Source organism: Carettochelys insculpta, chromosome 1 (genome assembly GCF_033958435.1).
Source record: "Carettochelys insculpta isolate YL-2023 chromosome 1, ASM3395843v1, whole genome shotgun sequence".
Taxonomy (NCBI): domain Eukaryota; kingdom Metazoa; phylum Chordata; order Testudines; family Carettochelyidae; genus Carettochelys; species Carettochelys insculpta.
The window spans coordinates 15,508,290-15,531,058 of record NC_134137.1 but is presented as its reverse complement, the minus strand read 5'-3'; the positions used below and the strand labels follow the sequence as shown (position 1 = coordinate 15,531,058).

The 22,769-nt window shown below is 46.0% G+C and overlaps 1 protein-coding gene across 5 annotated transcripts in view; it reads right to left on the bottom strand.

Annotated features, from left to right (window-relative positions):
* The window catches only part of FAM168A (family with sequence similarity 168 member A), a 439,787-nt gene that overhangs the window by 232,436 nt on the left and 184,582 nt on the right, over window positions 1-22,769 (bottom strand). For all 5 annotated transcript variants that reach the window (XR_012642790.1, XM_074979688.1, XM_074979517.1 and 2 more), the window contains one exon: window positions 19,049-19,136. Coding sequence is in view for 4 of the 5 variants with exons in the window: in XM_074979688.1 (XP_074835789.1) it covers window positions 19,049-19,118 (70 nt within the window). In the remaining variant the exon portion in view is untranslated. The remainder of the gene's footprint in view (window positions 1-19,048; window positions 19,137-22,769) is intronic.

Here is a 22,769-nt window from a genome sequence, read left to right as displayed (position 1 = left end):
TTTTAAGGAAGCCCTATTGAAGGCACAGAAAGAAACTGTCCCGATGCGCAGCAAGAGAAGTAAATATGGTAGGAGACCAGCCTGGCTTAATGGGAAAATCCTTGGAAAACTTAGGCACAAAAAGGGAGCTTACAAAAAGTGGAAACTGGGACAGATGTCTAGGGAGGGGTATAAACGTATAGTTCAAGAATGTAGGGCAGTTATCAGGAAGGCGAAAGCGCAACTGGAATTGTGACTCGCGAGGAATGTGAAGGATAACAAGAAAACAAGAAGAAGGTGATCAGAGAGGGCATGGGGCCCCTACTGGATGAGGGACTTAACCCAGTGACAGATGATGTAGGGAAAGCTGAAGTACTTAATGCTTTCTTTGCCTCTGTCTTCACAGACAAAGACAGCTCACGGACTAATGAGATAAGTGATGAATTGTGGGATGAAGGTGGACAGCCTCTGGTGGGCAAAGAACAGGATAGGAGCTATCTAAAAAAGCTAAATGTACATAAATCGATGGGCCCGGACTTAATTCATCCTAGGGTTCTGAGGGAGTTTGCATATGTTGTTGACGAGCCCTTGGCCGTTATCTTTGAAAAGTCGCAGAGATCGGGAGACATCCCAGATTATAGGAAAAAGGCAAATGTAGTGCCCGTCTTTAAAAAAGGGAAGAAGGATGATCCAGGGAACTATAGGACGGTCAGTCTTACATCAGTCCCTGGAAAAATCATGGAGGGGCTCCTCAAGGAAGTCATTTTGAGGCACTTGGAGGAGGGGAGAGTGATCAAGAATAGTCAGCATGGATTCATGAAGGGCAAGTCATGCCTGACCAATCTGATTAGTTTCTACAATGAGATAACTGGCTCTGTGGATAGGGGAAAATCAATGGATGTGATTTATCTTGACTTAAGCAAAGCTTTTGATACAGTCTCCCACAATATTCTTGTCGGCAAGTTAAAGGAATGTGGATTGGATAAACGGACGGTAAGATGGATAGAAAGCTGGCTAGAAGGTCGGGCCCAGAGGGTAGTGATCAATGGCTTGATGTCGGGATGGCGGTCGGTTTCTAGTGGAGTGCCCCAAAGTTCGGTTCTGGGTCCTGCTCTGTTCAACAAATTTATCAATGACCTGGATCAGGGGTTGGATTGCATCCTCTGCAAGTCTGCGGATGACACTAAGCTAGGGGGAGAGGTAGATACGCTGGAGGGTAGGGACAGGGTCCAGACTGACTTAGACAAATTGGAAGACTGGGCTGCAAGAAATCTGACGAGGTTCAATAAGGGCAAGTGCAGAGTCCTGCACTTGGACCGGAAGAATCCCAAGCATTGTTTCAGGTTGGGGTCCGACTGGCTCGGTAGTAGTTTTGCAGAAAAGGATCTGGGAATTGTAGTGGACGAGAAGCTGGACATGAGTCAACAGTGTGCCATTGTAGCCAAGAAAGCTAATGGCATATTAGGTTGCACCAAGAGAAGCACTGCCAGTAGATCCAGAGAAGTGATTATTCCTCTTTACTTGGCTTTGGTGAGGCTGCATCTGGAGTAGTGTGTCCAGTTCTGGCCCCCATTTATGGGAAGGATGTGGATACACTGGAGAGGGTCTAGCGGAGGGCGACCAAAATAATTACGGGGCTGGAGCATATGACTTATGAAGAAAGGCTGAGGGAATTGGGACTGTTTAGTTTGCAGAAGAGAAGACTGAGGGGGGACTTGATAACAGCCTTCAACTTACTGAAGGGAGGCTGCAAAGAGGCTGGAGACAGGCTGTTCACAGTGGTCACGGATGGCAGAACACGGAACAACGGTCTCAAGTTGCGGTTAGAAAGGTCCAGGTTGAACATTAGGAATAATTTTTTTCACTAGGAGGGTGGTAAAGCATTGGAATCGTCTACCCAGGGGAGTAGTGGAGTCTCCATCCCTGGAGGTGTTTAAGTCTTGCCTCGACAAAACGCTGGCAGGGCTGATCTGATGGGTTTGGTCCTGCTTAGAGCAGGGGGCTGGACATGATGGCTTTTTTAGGTCTCTTCCAGCTCTATTCTATGATTGATGATGATGATTCTGTGCTAGCAAAATCAGTAGAACACTTGCTGATAAACATCTTAATTAATAACTTAGGCTATATCCAAGTCTATTTTATTTTTATATCATCATGTCCTGCCTCTGGCTCTCAGATACAAACACCACTACTTAACAGAGCTGACCGATCAATTTGAGGATACCACATTTCTTCCATCATCTAAAATGTCTCCATGCTAGCACAAAACAACCTGTCTACTGATGATATAACCCTAACAATAAACAGAATGTGTTTGGGATGCACAGATTGTGGTACGTGCACAGTTCAAGGAGACGCTGTCCACTGTCATTCATTTTTCCCACACCGAAGTGTCCCAAGCAGGAAGGCCATGAGGCCCAATCAGCTCCAACTCTTGCATTGAAGTCACCCAAGATGTACAGTTGTTCACGAGCAGGTATTTGCGCTACAGCAGCACTAAGCATGTCGCAGAACTTGTCTTTTACTTCTGATGTGGCATACAGGGTTGGGGCATAAGCGCTGATCAGGTGGACGGGACCGGCGCAAGTTTGAAGCGTGATCCGAAGAAGTCTTTCTGATCCTCCCATGACTAACTCCACCATTTGTAGAAGGGTGTTTCTGACAGCAAAGCCAACACCATGCTCTCTGGGTTCTTCTTGGGCTTTACCCTGCCAGAAAAAGGTGGAGTCCTTTTCCTTTAGAGAGCCCGAATCTGCGAGTCGCATCTCTTGCAGTGCAGCGATATCATCTCGGAGCCTCTTCAGTTCCTCGTTGATGACAGCGGTCTTTTGGGTGTCACTGATGGCCTGAAGATCTTCAGTCAAGCCGGTCAGCATGGTCCGCACATTCCAGCAAGCAAGCTTGAATTGTTGATGTTTCTCATTTCTTGTTGATTTTCCTATTGGTTTGCCTGGTGCCCAAATTTCCGTCACTTGTCAGGTTCAGGAACCTTAAGCCTCACGCACCCAGCGAGGCAGGTGAACTGTGGTGGGACAGTACCCTATTGGCTGGCGGCTGCCCAGCTTGAGGCGGGCGGTGACTGTCCAGTGAGATGCAAGGATCTCTCCCACTGTCGAGGGCAACCCCTGGCGCTCGTTCTCTACGCCAATCGAGCAAGAGCTTACAACTGGTAACTGTTGCCTCCCGTGTTGATGCAACGCTGTTCAGCAATGCTGGAGTACCTCTCCGGGCACAAGCCTGGGCATTTGTTATGGAGACTCTGGGCTGCCCAGACACCAGTGTCCCCCTCTCGGCTTTACTGATACAGTCCAAAGGAGAGGATAACCTCCACGTCTGGTATCAGCTCAGCTGCAGGAGTTGCCGGGACAGTGCCAGAAGTTGATACCGAACCGCCTTCGGACTCCACTCCGGATTTTCTGTCAGGGTTTCCTCCCTTAGCCTCTCTCCTTCCCAGGATAACCCACAAGGCAGTGGGGTGTGGAGAATGTGGTTAAGGATCCTACTACTTCATACCTCCCTGTCACCACATCACCATAGCTCCCTGTGGAGCCATCACCTCATACCCCCAGGACCCTCCTCCCTACCTTTCGCCCTCCCCCCCCACCAGCTACCATCACCATAGGACCCTCCCCAACCCCCCAACTGCTCCCGTGTCTGCCCTCCTCACTGCACTGGCCCCTCTCCCCCCAGCTGCTCTCAGTGCCCCCAGGTCCACCTTCCCCCATCACTCTTCAGGCTCTTTTCTTCAGAGACTTCTTTTACTGGTAGTGCTGCCTTGCAGGGCACAGGTGGAACACCATACCTGAAAAGGACAAACAAACACGGGGCTCCTCCCTCGGCGAATTCCCAGAGGAAAACTCCCTTCCCTGTTAGCTGCTGCCCCCTGTTCGCTGCTCACCCCTTGTTCGCTGGGAGCTCCCTTCTTATAGGCCACAGCACAGAGTGTCATGGAGACACCCATGCTCGAAGCACTGGCATCAACTAGATGTGGTCATCACAAGGCATAACAACATCAAAAACATCCTTCTGACACACAGCTATCATAGTGCTGACTGTGATACAGATCACTCGCTAGTTTGCTCCAAGCTCAAGCTGAGACCCAAGAAGCTGTACCACTCTAAACCTGCTGGAAGGCCCTGCATTGATGCCAGAAAGACCGCAAACTCGGAGAAAGCTGAAAAGTTCAGAGACACCCTCCAGGAAAATCTGCGCAGCGGCCCTGGGGGCGTCGATGCGACATCCAAATGGCAACATCTGAGGGATACAGTTTACAACACGGCCTTGTCGGTGTTTGGAAGAAGAGCTAGAAACACGAATGACTGGTTCGAAGCTAACTCTGATGAGATGATTCCAGTCATTGAAAAGAAGCGCGCTGCACTCCTGGAGTACAAACGCTCACCGAGCCAGAGTACCCAGCAAGCACTTAGAGAGGCTAGAAGAACAGTACAGCAGACAGCCAGGCGCTGTGCCAACAACCACTGGCTCCAGCTATGCAGCAGCATCCAGACCTGTGCCGACTTTGGTAATCTCAGAGGAATGTACGGGGGTATGAAGAAAGTATTAGGACCCACCCAGAACAAGATGGCACCTCTGAAATCCAAATCTGGTGAAGTCATCGCTGACAAAGCCAAACAGATGGAGCGCTGGGTTGAGCGCTACTCCGAGCTGTACTCACGCGAGAACGTTGTGGTTGATGCAGCCCTCGATGCCGTCGAGCTCCTACCAGTAATGGACAAAATGGACCAAGAGCCAACTGTGGATGAACTGAAGACAGCCATCGACAGCATTGCAGCTGGAAAGGCCCCTGGTCAGGATGGTATACCACCAGAGGTAATCAAATGTGCCGCGGACACACTCCTGGAACCCCTGCATGAGCTACTGTGCCTGTGCTGGAAAGAGGGTGAGGTTCCACAGGATATGCGTGACGCTAACATTGTAACGTTGTATAAGAACAAAGGAGACAGAAGCGACTGCAAGAACTACCGTGGAATCTCCCTCCTAAGCGTCACTGGCTAACTGTTCGCTCGCATCATCCTTGGCAGACTCCAGAAGACTGCTGAGAGGGTGTACCCCGAATCGCAGTGCAGATTCCGCGCAGAGAGGTCTACCGTTGACATGGTCTTCTCTCTAAGGCAGCTGCAGGAGAAGTGCAGGGAGCAGAGAAAGCCACTCTACATAGCCTTCATCGACCTGACCAAGGCTTTTGACTTGGTCAGCAGGGATGGTCTGTTCAAACTGCTCCACAAGATAGGCTGTCCTCCACGGTTACTCAAGATGATCCAGTCGTTCCACGAAAACATGAGAGGAACCATCCAATATGACGGCGCATTATCGGATGCTGTCAGAATCAGCAGCGGCGTCAAACAAGGATGTGTGCTTGCTCCGACATTGTTTGGGATCTTCTTCGCACTCCTCCTGAAGCATGCCTTTGGATCTTCAACAGAGGGCATCTTGCTGCACACAAGATCCGATGGGAGACAGTTTAACCTTGCGAGGCTGAAAGCTAAGTCTAAGGTGCGAGAAGTCCTCATCAGAGACATGCTGTTCACAGACGATGCTGCTGTAGTGTCTCACACAGAAGACCAGCTTCAAAAACTGCGGGATTGGTTCTCCAAAGCGTGCAAGGACTTGATGCTTACCATCAGTCTAAACAAGACGAACGTACTCGGTCAGGATGTTGCTGAATCCCCATCAATCAGCATTGACAACTATACATTAGAGGTGGTCCACGAGTTCGTTTACCTCGGGTCCACCATCACTGACACCCTGTCGTTGGACACTGAGCTAAACAGGAGGATTGGAAAAGCGGCCACAACTCTGTCCAGACTCAACAAGAGAGTGTGGAATAGCAACAAGCTGTACACTCACACCAAAATGCAAGTCTACAGAGCCTGCATCCTCAGCACCCTCCTTTATGGCAGCGAGACTTGGACCCTGTATGCCCGCCAGGAAAAGAGGCTGAACACCTTCCACTTGTGCTGCCTCAGGCGCATCCTTGGAATATCATGGAAGGACAGAGTGACCAACACTGCCGTCCTCGAGCAAGCTGGAATCCCAACCATGCATACCCTCCTCAGGCAGCGTCAACTCCGCTGGCTTGGCCACGTCCACAGGATGAACGATGGAAGGACCCCAAAAGACATCCTGTATGGTGCGCTAGCCTCTGGCAAAAGACCTCCCGGACGCCCCCAGTTGCGTTACAAAGATGTCTGCAAGAGAGACCTCAGAGAGGTAGACATCGAGCTGGACAACTGGGAAGAATTAGCAGACGACCGCAGCAGATGGAGGCAGGGGTTACACAAGGGCCTTCAGAAGGGTGAGTTGAACATCAGACAGCTAGCAGGGGACAAGCGTGCGCACAGAAAGCACACTAAGGACTTGCCAGACACCCACTACATCTGCAAGAGATGCAGCAAGGACTGTCACTCTTGTGTGGGTCTTTATAGTCACAACAGACGCTGTAAATGAAGTCCTCAATTGAAACTTTAAAGGGCGCGATCCATAGTCTATGCAGACTGAAGGATGCCTACTAACAATAAACAGGTCTTGTTGAGGCTACAGTGCATGAAAAGACGATGGTTTTATGCCTACATATGAAACCTGTTTATCAATTCAGAAAGGCTCAGTTACTTACAGGACAATTAAAAAGAGTGGTCAGTGTGCTGCAGCAGAACCTTTATTGGTCAGGGCAACAGGTGATGCGGGGGAGAACAGACCCTACACTATGTCAGCATGAAAAGGGGTTCAAACCAGAAATCAGGGTTGTTGTTCAGGATAAGATTTGCTAGTTCCTGGTGCATCCCTAAAACAACAATGGAGTTTATAAACATCAGCAATAATAAATATTGCTCATCATCTTACTGATTTGGACTCCAAAGTATGAACAACACCAATCATTCTTACCACTCACATATTTTTTCAAAGCATATTACTAACGCTATTTGCCCAATGTTTCCCCATCCCTTATTAAGGAAAGATTTTATCCGTATTTCTGAGAGGGGGACGTGAAATGGATTAAATATGACATAAGAATGGCCATACTGGGTCAGACCAAAGGTCCATCCAGCCCAGCATCCCATCTGCCGACGGTGGCCAACGCCAGGTGCCCCAGAGAAGGAGAACAGAAGACAATGATCAAGTGATTTATCTCCTGCCATCCATCTCCTGCCCTTGTTCTGAAGGCTAGGGCACCATACTTTATCCCTGGCTAATAGCCATTTATGGACCTAACCTGCAAAAATTTATCAAGCTCTTTTTTAAACCCTAATAGAGTTCTGGCCTTCACAGCCTCCTCGGGCAAGGAGTTCCACAGGTTGACTGTGCGCTGTGTGAAGAAAAATTTCCCTTTATTAGTTTTGAACCTACTACCCATCAATTTCATTTGGTGTCCCCTAGTTCTTGTATTATGGGAAAAGGTAAATAATTTTTCTATATTCATTTTCTCCACACCATTCATGATTCTATATACCTCTATCATATCGCCCCTCAATCGCCTCTTTTCCAAACTGAAAAGTCCCAGTCTCTCTAGCCTCTCCCCATATGGGACCCGTTCCAAGCCCCTAATCATCTTAGTCGCCCTTTTCTGAACCTTTTCTAATGCCAATATATCTTTTTTGAAGTGAGGAGACCACATCTGCACGCAGTACTCAAGATGTGGGCGTACCATAGTTTTATATAGGGGAAGTATGATATCTTTTGTCTTATTATCGATCCCTTTTTTAATAATTCCTAACATCCTATTTGCCTTACTAACTGCCGCTGCACACTGCGTGGATGTCTTCAGAGAACTATCCACTATAACTCCAAGATCCCTTTCCTGATCTGTCGTAGCTAAATTTGACCCCATCATGTAGTACGTGTAATTTGGGTTATTTTTTCCAACATGCATTACCTTACACTTACCCACGTTAAATTTCATTTGCCATTTTGCTGCCCAATCACTCAGTTTGCTGAGATCTTTTTGTAGTTCTTCACAATCCCTTTTGCTTTTGACTGTCCTGAACAACTTGGTGTCATCTGCAAACTTGGCCACCTCACTGCTTACCTCATTTTCTAGATCATTGATGAACAAGTTGAACAGGATCGGTCCCAGGACTGACCCCTGGGGAACACCACTAGTTACCCTCCTCCATTGTGAAAATTTACCATTTATTCCCACCCTTTGTTTTCTGTCTTTTAACCAATTCCCGATCCATGAAAGGATCTTTCCTCCTATCCCATGACCACCTAATTTACATAAAAGCCTTTGGTGTGGGACCGTGTGAAAGGCTTTCTGGAAATCTAGGTATATTATGTCCACTGGGTGCCCCTTGTCCGCATGGTTATTAACCCCTTCAAAGAATTCTAATAGATTAGCTAGACACGACTTCCCTCTGCAGAAACCATGCTGACTTTTGCCCAACAATTCGTGCTCTTCTACGTGCCTTGCAATTTTATTCTTTACTAGTGTTTCTACTAATTTGCCTGGTACTGATGTTAAACTTATCGGTCTATAATTGCCAGGGTCTCCTCTAGAGCCTTTTTTAAATATTGGCGTTATATTGGCCGTCTTCCAGTCATTTGGTACCAAAGTGGATTTAAAGGATAGGTTACAAACCACTGTTAATAACTCCGCAATTTCACATTTGAGTTCTTTCAGAACCCTTGGGTGAATACCGTCTGGTCCTGGAGACTTGTTACTATTCAGCTTACCAATTAACTCCAAAACCTCCTCTAATGTCACTTCAATCTGAGTGAGTTCCTCAGATTTGTCACCTAAAAAGGCTGGCTCAGATTTAGGAACCTCTGTAACATCCTCAGCCGTGAAGACTGAAGCAAAGAAATCATTTAATCGCTCTGCAATGGCACTGTCTTCCTTGATCGCTCCTTTTATATCTTTATTGTCCAAGGGCCCCACTGCTTTTTCAGCAGGCTTCCTGCTTCTAATGTATTTAAAAAACATTTTACTATCGTTTTTTGAATTTTTGGCTAGCTGTTCCTCAAAATCTTTTTTGGTTTTTCTTATTACATTATGACACTTAATTTGGGAGTGTTTATGTTCCTTTCTATTTTCCTCACTAGGATTTGACTTCCACTTTTTAAAAGCTGCCCTTTTCTCTCTCACTGCCTTTTTAACATGGCTGTTTAGCCATGGTGGTTCTTTGTTAGGTCTCTTACTGTGTTTTTTTATTTGGGGTATACATTTAAGTTGGGCCTCTAGTATGGTGTCTTTAAACAGTTTCAGTGTGACATAGTGCGTCACAGCTACAATCTTGGAATTGCTGGCTCCTTGCCCTGCAATCAATCCACTGAATAGCACTGCCTCTCTCTGTTCTATAAGACCATTAATTCCTGTTCGTTAAGTCACAGTTGTATGGTCATTGCTGTGCAGGACTAAGATACCCAATCAAATTCAAACCAAAGGGCTTTTTCACTTTCTATTTTGCTTTCTGTGTACAGCATCAGACTAGAACAACACATACACAAAACAAAATTGGATTATCAACAATTTATTATAGAAATTCTCATTCTGAATTGTTTGGCCAACTTTTTTACATTATTTTATTTTTCACAGGACTTTCTTCAATACAGTACAAAGAGAAGTTACTCACCTGTGTAGTAACGATGGTTCTTCGAGATGTGTCCCTGTGGGTGCTCCACAGTAGGTGTCGGGCTCGCCCCGGCGCCGCAGATTGGAAAATTTCCAGCAGTCTCCGTTTGGTCGCGCATGCACTGATGCGCGTCGGTCCTTCGCGCGCTTACTGTCACGTGCGCGATCCGGTCCCCACCAGTTCCTGATCAACTGATCAACCCTGAAAAACATGAAACAGAGCTCCGAAGTGGGGAGGAATGGGTGGGTAGTGGAGCACCCACGGGGACACATCTCAAAGAACCATCGTTACTACACAGGTGAGTAACTTCTCTTTCTTCTTCGAGTGGTCCCCGTGGGTGCTCCACAGTAGGTGACTACCCAGCAGTAACCCCAAAAAAGGAGGTGGGTACCCGATTTATGCGCAGCTTGCCCTTGAAAGGACTGATGTCGACAGGCGTGTATCCTCATCAAAACACCCAGTGCATGGCATAGTGCTTGGCAAAGGTGTCATAGGATGACCAAGTCGCCGCTCTGCAGATGTGTCTCAGCGCGATTCCCTTGAAGAAGGCCGTCGACGACGCCATCACTCTAGTGGAGTGAGCCCTGGGCAGAACTGGCAGAGGAGTCTTGTGAAGCTCATAGCACAGTCTTATGCAGGATACAATGTGGTTTGAAATCCTTTGTGAAGATAGGCCTTCCCCTTTCGACCTGGGTGCAAGGGACACCAGAAGTCTGTCCGTTTTCCGGAAAGGCTTAGTCCTATCTATGGAAAATGCCAAAGCCCTTCTCACATCTAATAAGTGCAGCCATGCCTCCTTGCTGGAGTTGTGAGGCTTAGGATAAAATGAGGGTAATACTATCGGTTCGTTAATGTGGAAGTCTAAAGAGACCTTTGGAACGAAGTCTGGGTGTAATCGCAAGACCACCGCTTCCTTTGAGAACACTGTGCAGGGTGGTGTAGCCATTATTGCTGCAAGCTCGCTCACCTGATGGGCTGACGTAATCGCAAGAAGGAAGGTTGTCTTCATGGTAAGTAACTGGAGGGGGACCATAGCCAATGGCTCAAAGGGCGGTCCCGACAGCGTGTGGAGGACCAAGTCCAAACTCCATGACAGCGGTATCGGTTTCCGAGGGGGATACAGATTTGCCAACCCCTTTAAGAAACGCGTGACAACAGGATGGGCGAATATGGTTGATCCCTCCTCTTCATGTCGAAAAGCTGATATAGCCGCAAGATGAACCTTTATCGAGGATAGAGAGAGCCCCTTTTGTTTGAGTTCTAGCAGGTAGTCCAGAATTGTAGTTATAGGGGCATCCAGAGGTGTCAACTGCTTGGAAGAGCACCAAGAGGTAAATCGTGTCCACTTGTGCTCATAAGTCCTTCTGGTGGAAGTCCTCCGACTACACTCCAGGACTTGCTTCACTCCCTCCGAACATGTACTCTCTAGGGCGCTGAGCCATGGATTAACCATGCCTGTAGGCGGAGTCCCTGCGGGTGTGGATGCAGTATTGACCCCCGAGCCTGTGTGAGAAGGTCCGGTACTGCCGGTAGGGGAAACAGCCGGCGACGTGCCATGCGCAGAAGCAGCGGGAACCATTGTTGTCGATCCCAGGTTGGAACTATGAGTATCATGCGTGCTCTCTCCCTTTTGGCTTTCTCCAAAACCTTGTGTATGAGTGTTGTGGGAAGGAACGCATAGAGTAGAGGGCCCTTCCCTGGGATCATGAAGGCGTCCCCCAAGGATCCCTGTCCTATGCCCGCTCTGGAGCAGTACCAGGGACACTTCTTCTTGTTGTGAGTGGCAAACAAATTGATTTGGGGAAACCCCCATTTGTGAAACACTCGACGGAGCAGGTCGGAACGGATCTGCCACTCGTGCATGGGCGCAAAGTGTCTGCTGAGTTGGTCCGCCTTTACGTTGTGGACACCCGGCAAGTATGAAGCTTAGTGTTATGTTGTTGGCAATGCACCAGTTCCACAACTGGACAGCCTCCGCACAGAGTGCACGAGATCTGGCCCCTCCTTGTCAGTTTATATAAAACATGATGGAGGTGTTGTCGGTATTTATCGCGACTACTTTTCCATGCAGGTAATTCCAAAAACGTCTGCATGCATTGAACACTGCTCTGAGCTCTAGTATGTTTATATGCAGTGTCTTCTCCACAGGGGACCATAAATCTTGAGTGGCTTTGTTGCCCATGTGCGCCCCCCATCCCATATGGGATGCATCTGTTGTGAGAAAGACGGTAATTTGCGGTTGGCGGAAAGGCACTCCTACTAGCAGGTTCTTGGGGTTTGCTCACCATGCCAGTGACCTTCGCACCTCCATTGTGGGTGATACCATCCTGTGAATGGTATAGGCTGTTGGTTTGTACACGCTCGCCAACCAATGCGGCAAGCCTCGCATGTGCAGTCTGGCGTTTTGTACCACAAACGTGGTGGTCGCCATGTGCCCCAACAGCTGTAGACATGTTAGGATTGGAACAGTGGGGCTGTACATTATTACTTGTACCAGGGATTTGATGGCGCGAAAACGGGCATCGACAAGTATACCCTTGATGTAGCAGAGTCTATTCGGGCTCCTATAAATTCTATATTTTGCATGGGCTCGGTTTTTGACTTCAAGAGGTTGATGATGAGGCCCAGTGAGGTAAATGTGTTTGTGGTAATGCGTATCATTCGTAAGACCGCCGCTTTGGAAGTTCCCTTCAGCAGGCAGTCATCCAAGTATGGAAAAATGAAGATGCCCCGTCTGCGTAGATACGCTGATACGACCTCCAGGGTTTTGGTGAAAACTCTGGGTGCCGAAGAGAGACCGAATGGAAGGACTCTGTACTGGAAATGTTCTCTGCCTACTGTGAACCGGAGGAAACGTCTGTGCGCCGGATGAACTGTTATATGGAAATATGCATCCTGTAAGTCGAGGGCTGCAAACCAGTCTCCATCATCCAGTGCTGTGATTATGGAAGCAATTGTTGTCATTTTGAAGCGCTGTTTGCGCAGATACCAGTTGAGGGCCTGTAAATCCAGGATGGGCCTCCAACCTCCTGTCTTCTTCTCTGTCAGGAAGTACCGGGAGTAGAAGCCTTTGCCCTGGAATTGTTCCGGTACTCTCTCCACCGTCCCTATGGATTAGAGGTGGTCCACTTCCTGTTTTAACTTTATGTGGCGAGAGGGATCCTTGAAAAGGGGCCTGGTGGGAGGGTTCGGTGGTGGCAATGATTGAAAAGGGATTGTGTACCCCGTGGCTATAATCTCTAGTACCCATCTGTCTGTGGTGATGCTTTGCCATTGAGAGTAGAATGTCTTGAGTCGATGGTGAAACATATGTTGAGATTGGCACTGAGAAACGGTCTTGGTTTTGCAGTCCCCGACGTACCTGTCAAACCTGCTGTCTTATGTTTTGTCCGGAGGGGGTGCGGCCCTGCTGTGGCTGACGTCTAGGGGCCTTGTACTGCTGTGGCTGCTGTTGGCACCCCTGATCATACCCCCGTTGATACTGAGTGCGCTGTGGTTGATAAGTGTAACGCCGTTGCTGAGGGTAAAACTTCTTCCTCCTGTACGGCGGGGTATATATACCCAGGGTCCTAAGTGTAGCTCTTGAGTCCTTACTAGAGTGTAGAACCAAGTCAGTTGATTCCGCAAATAATTTCTGCCTATCAAAAGGAAGATCTGCGATTTTTACTTGCAGATCCTTGGGAATGCCAGATGTCAGGAGCCACGATTCCCTGCGCATTACCATCGCAGTGGCTGCGGAACGAGCCGCTGTGTCCGCTACGTCCAAGGCAATCTGGACTCCTGCTCGTGAAGCTGCGTAGCCTTCTTGGACGATTGCTTTGAGGGCCGGCTTTTTATCCTCTGGAAGGAAGTCCATGAGTGAGGTGAGTTTAGAATAGTTGTCGAAATTGTGGTTTGACAAATGAGCGGCGTAATTCGCCATTCGTAGCAGTAAGGTAGATGATGAATAAACCTTTCTGCCGAGGAGGTCTAATTTCTTTATATCCTTGTCTGATCCCCCGGATTTATACTGGGACGTTTTGGCTCTGTGTTGCGAGGATTCAACCACTAGTGAATTAGGCTGTGGGTGACTGAACAGAAATTCCATGCCCTTGGCAGGGACAAAATAGTTCTTATCCGCCCTCTTGTTAGTAGGAGGGATGGAGGCTGGAGTCTGCCATATGTTGGTGACTGACTCCATGATCGCTTCATCCAATGGGATGGCTATCTTAGACGAAGCTGGAGGTCTGAGATTTTTGAGGAGCCTATGGTGTTTCTCCTGCACCTCCGCCACTGGAATGTCTTGTGACTGAGCCACCCTTTTGAACAGCTCTTGAAACTGCTTTAGATCATCTGGGGGAGAGATATCTCCAGGAACAACTGCTTCATCTGGGGAGGACGAGGAGGCATCACTGTGATACATCTCCTCTAAGTCCTCAGGTTCCTGGCTCTGTTCACATGGTTGTACTTTTGAGGTTTCCAGGTGGGGTTCCAGATCCTTTGAACGAGTCTCTGCCTGGGAAACTTGTGGTGTTCCCCCAGGGTGAGGCTGTGTGCTGTGATGTTGACGAGCCGTTGATGGGGATCTATGCCGAGACCCAGATCTCCTGTGCCAATGTCCCGTATAGTAAGGATGGCCATAACAACAAGGGCAAGGGCCCGGTGATAGGGACCTGGACCACGACCTGAAAGCATAGACGTGATGTGTAGAATGACGTGACCATCGAGATGACACTGACATAGGCGGGGATCCCCTGTGATAGTATTCATAGGGACCCCTGCTTGAAGTTGGTGAAAAACATCCAAGTCCAGGAGATGGCGGTTGAAGGAATGGAGATGGAGGCCTGCGGCAGGCTGTTGGAGTTGCTGCCCGCTGAATCTCTGGGGGACAGCGAGGTGATAATGGCAGCACAATGATCTCAGGGGAAGGGCTGCGGTGCCGGGTCTTTGCCTTCGCTTTCCTGCGCTCGGGCGCCGCAGGTGTTCTCATCGGTGCCGGGGGGCTCAGAACTATAGTCGGTGCAGTGCTGGATTCCATTGCCCCCGGTGCCGTGCTCAGTGCCGCTGTCCTCGGTGCCGCTCGGGAAGACTCCTCTGGCACCTTTGGGCTCCATGCCGGGTGCTCTCGCTCCGGTGTCGTCAGAGTCGCAAGGCTTGGTGCCGCAGAAGCTGGTGCCGACCTTTCCGGTGCCTGCAGAGCCCCCGGTGCCGCCTCCTTAACAACCGGAGGCCCCTGCACGGGGACTTGCGCCGCGGACTTCCCACTATAAGAGGCCAGCGGGCCCAGGCCCCGTGTTCCACTCGTCCCGCTCATAGAAGTAATTGGCAGGGATCGAGTTGGTGAAAGTTTTTTCTTCTTCTGCACAGAGGAGGCCAGAGAGGCCGCCTTCCTCTTGTGCGAGCCTGAAGCGCCCTCCTTATGGGGCTTTTCTGATGTCCCAGGCTGGAGGGCCTTGTCGAACAGGAGCATTTTGAGCCTCATGTCCCTGTCCTTTCGAGCTCTAGCTGTAAGCTTAGAGAAATGATGGCATTTTTGGGGGACATGGGCTTCCCCGAGGCACCGAATATATTTACTATGTCCGTCTGAGGCAGGCATGGGCTCCCGGCATGATTCACACTTCTTAAAACCCGGTGAGGACATTGTTTAAGCTTTAAAGTCTTTAAAGTCTTTAAGTGCTAACAGGGCGCTTAGCAGTCAATCAATCCAGCAACAGATAACCGTTAACAGTCAACAAACAACGTTCAAGGCTTTCAGATAGCCGCCTCTGTCCTTTTTCTCGCTCCCTTTTCCTTTTCAAACTATGTACACGCTAAGCTAAAATTACTATAACAACTAATTAACAAGCTATAACTATTAACAGTAAGTAAAACAGAGTTTATCTGTCTCAGGCGTTGGAGCCGGAGTGGATTCCATCTGCAGCCGTTGGTGGTTGAGAAGGAACTGGCAGGGACCGGATCGCGCACGTGACCGTAAGCACGTGAAGGACCGACGCCCATCAGCGCATGCGCGACCCGACAGAGACTGCTGGAAATTTTCCGATCTGCAGCTCCGGGGCGAGCCCAACACCTACTGTGGAGCACCCACGGGGACCACTCGAAGAAGCAGCTTTATTATCCAGCTCCACCCCTCCTCACCCCCGGGAATGGGGGCTGCCAGATAATCAGATGTGCCATTTATTGGCGCAGGGCTGCTGGCTGTGCAGTTCATCCCGCTGGTGTCAGTTCTGGCAGATGCCAGTTAACAAAGCTTGCCAGTTATCCAACTGCTAGATAGTATGGCTTTTATTGTACTTTCTAATACCCCTATTCCCGCTATAACGCCTCCTATGAGCAAGGTCAACCTTTTATAACTATTTCCATTAAAATTCCAAATATTTTAAAACTAATCTGTTCACAAAAGCTCGTGTGAGGTTTGTGTGATATTTCTGCAGACTGCCCTGTCAGAATTTACTGATTTGCTTTTGAGAGGCTGAGGATACAAAAGACATGCCTGACATTCTCTCTCAACTACACTCCTTCAAAGGATGAGAAAGAATGTCCCATTGCATAGGTTTCTCAGTTTGCTGTGTATTCTGATCAATTCTATTGTGCTTTAAAAGAAAGCAAGGCCAAGAACCATGGATCAAAATTCTTCTTCTAAAATTATCTGCAAAGCAGTGAAAGTTAAGGCAAATTGCACTCATCTGCAACAGGGAACATACACTGCAAAAAATATAGTGTCAAAATTAGCACTCCAGTAATTTTAATAAATTCAACAAGGAAATTAGCCAGATCTCAAAATTCCAAGATTATGGAATTTCCAAAGAAAATGGCACTTCTGGCCCCTGTGCTGAGAATTCTGAATTACTTGTTTCTCATCCTAGCTTAAGCTTTTGCAAACTTACCTGAATGAGGAACTTTATTTCCCTATGGCACTGGTTAAGGAAGTGAGGTGCAGCAGTTTAAAATAGCCATCAGATCAAGCAAATATTTCAGAAGAAATAATTTATTGGCAGCAAAGTGCTTCCTTTGAGAGTTTTTGAAATACTCATTGAATATTAAGCCAAAAACCATTTCGAAGTGTCATAAGCTTCTCTTCTATGCTTAGAAAATAATATCAACCATAGGTTGAACCTCTCTCATCCGCCATCCTGGGGACATGACCAGTGCCAGACGAGAGAATTTGTCGCACCACGGAAGGTCAATATCGTCTAGCACATCACCAACACTGACACTGCTTTCTGGGCTCTTAGAAAACATTTAGGAGTAAATTACAGCTAAAAAACAGTACAAAACACTGAGAGCCAGGACTGGTGGCTGCAAACAAACTTCATGAGACCACAGGAAACTTGGCCACACTCATGGTAAGTGGTCATCTGGCTAACGAAATCATGCCAAATAATGGATGTTGACGGCTGAGAGAGTTCTGGATCAGAGAAGTTCAACCTGAACTTCAATTTTAATTGACCTACATTTCGCATAAATGATCTCAAGTAACATGCAAACTAAGTAAACTGAAAACAAAAAAGCAGTCATGTAGCACTTTAACAACTAACAAAATAATTTATTAGATGATAAGCTTTTGTGGGACAGACCCACTTCTTCAGATCATAGCCTTACCAGAACAGACGCAATATATAAAGCACAGAGGTCCAAATATTGTTATCAAGGTTGACCAATCAGAAAAATTATCAAGGCTGGCAAATCAGAAAAGCAGAGGGACTGGGGGAGGGGAGCTAAAACTACTCCAAGATAGGCCCAAAAAGCCAATACTCAAACCACTCTAACACATCATTAAAGACCTACAACCTGTCCTAAATCTTGATGCCACACTCCAGAAGTCCCTAGGTGACAGGCCTGTTCTTTCCTACAGACAACCTCCCAACCTTATGAGGATTCTCACTAGCAACCACAGACTATACCACAATAATACTAATCCTGGAACTTTTCCTCTCAACAAGCCCCACTGCCAACTTTGTCCACATATCTATTCTGGAGATACCATCACTGGACCTAACCACATTAACTACATATCATCTATGGTCTGAAGAAGTGGGTCTGTCCCACAAAAGCTCACCTAATAAACTATTTTGCTAGTCTTTAAAGTGCTACTTGACTGCTTTTTGTTTTGATAGTGTATAGACTAGCACGGCTTCCTCTCTGTTACTATTCTACGTTAACTACAGAATCACAAGCACATTCTCCTGTTCCTCAATTAACACCATATATGCCACCATGCACCAACAATGCCCACACACCATGTATACAGGAGAGACTGCAAACACTCTTAGACAAAGAATGAATGGACATAGAACAGACATCAAATATCTCCAAATACACAAACTTGTCATCCAGAACTTTAATAGAGTGGGCCATTCTGTTAAAGACCTGGAAGTTTGTATTCTACTGAAAAGGGGCTTTAACAGCCGTCTACAGAGGGAATGCTCAGAACTAACATTCATATTCAAATTCAACACATTAACACGTGGTTTGAACAGGGACAGCAATTACCTGACCCATTATAAGGACTCTTTTACATACTTTGATGTTTTATCTAACTCTTAATTTCCCTACCCCACACACCCTGCTGTCCTTCTGCTTCTCTGATTTACCAACTTTGATAACAATTTTTGGATCTCTGTGCTTTATATATGGAGTCTGTTCTGGCAAGGCTATGATCTGAAGAAGTGGGTCTGTCCCACAAAAGCTCATCACCTAATAACTTATTTTGTTAGTCTTTAAAGTGCTACATGGCTGCTCTTTTGTTTTGATAGAATATGGATTAACATGGCTCTCTCTCTCTGTCACTAAGTAAACTGAAGTTTCAGACTCTAGCCCTTTTCCTTTCCTCCCCCTTATAGTGATCCCTCTGATTTTCTGCTGAGACATTGTCTCTTCCTTCCTCTCTCTCTGGGATAGCCCTTGATGTTGTTCTTCCTCTTTGTTCTGCATCATCTCTTCCTTCTGTATGCTAGGTCTTCTCACGCTGAATGAAACTGACTGCAGAACTAGAAAAGAGGAGCTTTTTTGGAGAGAAAGAGGCAGCCTGATATGCAAGCCTAATAGTCTATTTCTAGCTGCCCACTCCATCAATGGACTTGTACCAGAAAAGACTCTAAAATAGGCATTTTTAACATTTAAAACCATCTCTGAAAGTCTTAAAGGACAATTGCTCATTTCCAGGAGATTAATAGGAAAATCAGGAGAGGGCAGAAGGGACTTCATGACAAAAATTGTAGAGAAAACATAACATGGAGAGGAAAACAAGAATATCCCCATCTCTCTGCTGAGAGTTGCCTTCCAAAGCATAAATGGGTACTTAAAATTGAGCCTTCTGTGGAAACGCCAGGGCAGTGAAAGATCTAGCATTATGCTGAGCTCTTTGCTAGAACAATGGTCACAGAAAGCCTTTCAGTGACTAACTAGAACAGCAAAAATAAATGTACCAATTGATCTTAATCTTCTCTAATCACAAAATGGCCAACTTCCATGGAACATTAATCACATAAAACCAAACTTACCTGTATAGGCCATGTTCTTAGGGTTTCCATAGGGAGCCCCAGGTTGAACGGGGCTGTAAACAGGATTCATTGTGGAAGACTGAGAATTCTGGAGAGAGAAAAAAAATGAGAAGACCCTTAATTTTCTTCAACTCTAGTCCTCTGTTGAACGGTCTTTGCTTGTACTAGATACTACCATGTTATCATTCAAGCACACGGGGCTGCAAAGAAAATAATTTACAATTAGGCATTAAAACTAGATAATATATTTCATAATTAAAATTTCAGATCTTTGAAGTAATTCCCTTAAATTCTTTACCCTTACATGGCCTCATCAAAAAGACATCTGGAGTGTAGGATAAGATTAGCCTTCTGTATCCCCACCTTTCACAGTGTTTTGCAAATTACTCCTGAAAAGGAAGGGGGGATAAAATCAGGATCCTGTTTCTTCTTAAGCAGTGGGGACAGAAAGCAAGGTGTAAGAACAGCATTAATTCAGTTGCCCCACACTAGAAGGAACTAATGAGTTGTGGTTAATGGGGGTCTGGGGGAAGACGAACAAGCCTCTCAAAGATTAGTTGGTAAAAGAGCACTCCCTGCTGGTTATATGAAGAGATGCAGACACACAAATTCTCAAGCAGTATACAAAGAGTTTCTACGAACAAAACGTTATGCCTGGAAACAAATCTCCTTTGAAACCTGTCTAAAAGACCAGCCCTAACATTACTCCTTTATAGCACTAAGCTATTATTTACCAAACATCAGTGTGTGCACAGTGCTATTTGAAATCACTACAGTCACTGCCCCAGACATAAAATGGCCAGTAAGGTTTTGTAATGACATTTCTGCTCGTTATCTCGCTAATAAAGATGATTAAAGAGAGCCAGGTTATCTCTTCCTAAGCTTTTATTTGGAGGAAAGCAAGGAACCTGGGAATTTGTGTCTAGTAACTGTCAGCTAAGCAACTGCTCGGTTAATTAGCTTAATGAAGCACAGTCTCAATTCTGATTAATGGAAAAATCAGTCATTAAGCTTCATTAGGCAACACATTTGTCTCCACAGCTATCTTGCGACAATTTCAAACATGAAGCCCACCATGATTACTCTAAACTGTCTTTTAAAAAAATCTATTTACACTTCATAAAATAAATCCATTCCTTTCAAACTAGTCTTTCCTGATTGATGTGCAATTTGTTAGACCATTAACTCCTTCAGTTTCATCTCAGGATAGTAAACAAGTCAAATGTTAAATGCTAGCAACAATTGTCTTGACAACAATTACTCCTTAATTAATTGGCCTTCACTCCATCCACAAGCGAGCTCAGTAGAAGCAAGTCTGCAACAAAAGGAAGAGTGCATGGATGTCAGACGTGCCAAAGGAAACCACTACAGGTTGAATGTCTCTAATCTGGCACACTCTGGCCTGGCAACATTTGTAATCAGGGATGATGTTAGCTAGTTGGATGTCCACTTATCATGGGTTTGGCTAAGTTTCCCGTGGTCCCATTAAGTTTATTTACAGCCACCAGTCTTGACTCTCAGTGTTCTGTGCTGTTATTTAGCTGTAATTTACCCCTGTGTCTTCTCAGAGCCCAGTAGGTAGTTAAGTGCTTAGTAATGCTCCTAGACAATGTTTATCTCCTGTGGTCCAGCACATTCTCTCCTCCAGCACTGGTCAGGTCCTGAGGGTGTTGGACAAGAGAGGTTCAACCTGTAGAAGAAAATTCATGCAGCAACTCATGAAATAAAAATCCCACTTTGCCACAGATAAAATAGTTGCATTCACATTGTAGGTCTGAGCATGCTGCAGAAATAGAGGTTTATATTTCCTTCACTGTTTGGTATGCAGAGTTTTATTTCAAGATCAGGTGATTGAAGTTCATATTCATTCATTTCATATAAAAAAAATCACACCCAGTTTTAAATGCATTCAGATTGGCTTCCAATGCATGCCATGACACTGTCTCTTTCACCTATAAATTTTAACTTCATTATGGCATTTGCAAAGCTACAATGAAATAAAAATACAACACGATTAGCAAAACAAAGCCAATTTCAGCACACATTTTGTGGTGCTTAAATGTGGCCATGAATAGACATTAAAAGGACTACTAGAAATTAACTGTTAACAGGCAAACAAAAGCCTGGCTCCACTACATGCATCTTCTACTGCTTTTCTGTTCCCATGGCACTGATGCTTGGTTGCTCAGAACCCACTCTTTACTAAACAGATAAAGTAGTAAGAACTCCAGAAGGAATGTCATGGGAAGCACCTGCTGACAAACAACCTTGGGATGCTTTCCTGCTGTAACCAGGTTACATTATTATCTACCTTATCTTTCCAGCCAAAGCACATGACATCTTTCCATCGCACTGAGAAATTCGTTTGGATGAAGTGTAAACAGAAATACAAAAGAGGTCAGCCTGTGAGTCAGCATCGCATCACTCAGCAAGCCAATGCATCAGTCGAAAGTGGTTTACTTGGGAGATTTGAAAGCAATACAAACAGCGTTCTCTGTGCAGGGAATGCTGAGCTTGAACTTTCTGTGCTGTTAAGCGGCTGCACAGTTACACTCCGGTGCTCTCGCCTCTCTGAACAAAAGCGTGCTTCAAGAGAGCATGACAAAATGAGTGTGAAGCTCAGCACTATATATGGCTACAGCCAGGTTCTGAGAATTGACTGCTTCTATAGTTCTGTTCACCCTCTTTCCTGTTCTGTTCCATAAGGTCACTGTCAATTTAAAAATCTCCTTCTGCTTCATTTCTTTTCAAGATCACCATCTAAATTTCCTATAAATGAAAACTTATGGAAATCACTTCTTCTGTTTTCCCAGTTTTCTTTACTTTGTATATTTGACAACACTAGCACATTGTGTTTCACTGACAATTTAACTCACACATATAGTCCTATTGAAGTCAACAAGACAACTCCTGTGCGTGTATTTGCAGGACTGGGGCCTTAGGGGACCTACCTCCTTGACTTTGCTTATTTCATATAACCACAAAGGAGAGAAAAATACCGAGTAGAATAAACGCTACTGAAAAATCACAACATTTGCGAAAGGGATTCAGGGACACGTGCCAATAACTGAAAGTACTTTTCACATTTTATGGTAAGGAATTAGATTTCAAATTGTACCCTTCTTAACATATTTGTAAACAACACTGTGTTTATGAGTTATGACTTTAAATAATTATGAGAGACTTCTTTGTGGCTCTTGTAAAACTAAATAAATATATCTAACACTTCAAAACTGGGTGTATCATGCTCTGTGGGATAATTCTGAAAGCAACAGAAAGGAGAGGTATCTGTTTAATTGTAGAGTTTGGGTCAAATTGACTTTCCTAACTCACCGTTAGAAATGGGACATATGCTCATAAGTCACAGAAGCACTTTGAAACACGGCCCCTTGTGCATTTTTGGAGGTGGAATGGAAGTTTCTCCTCTGAGTCTCATACAGAAATTATTTCTTTCACAAAAGAAAACACATAACCAAGTGAATGGGGACATTATTGAAAGATAAACCAGTAGAGACACTTGTTCCTCACTCTGAAAAACACCTCTTTAAATTAATCATGTATAAATCACACACTTTAAGCTCAGCAGCAATCTGGACAGAAAAACACACAGCTATAACTGACCATCAACAATGTTAGGCAAACACTTGTAAACATCAGAAAAGTTCACAACCAGCCTTTCAATGGCAGCAGTGGGGGCAGAAAAACCATCTGGCTTCAAGAC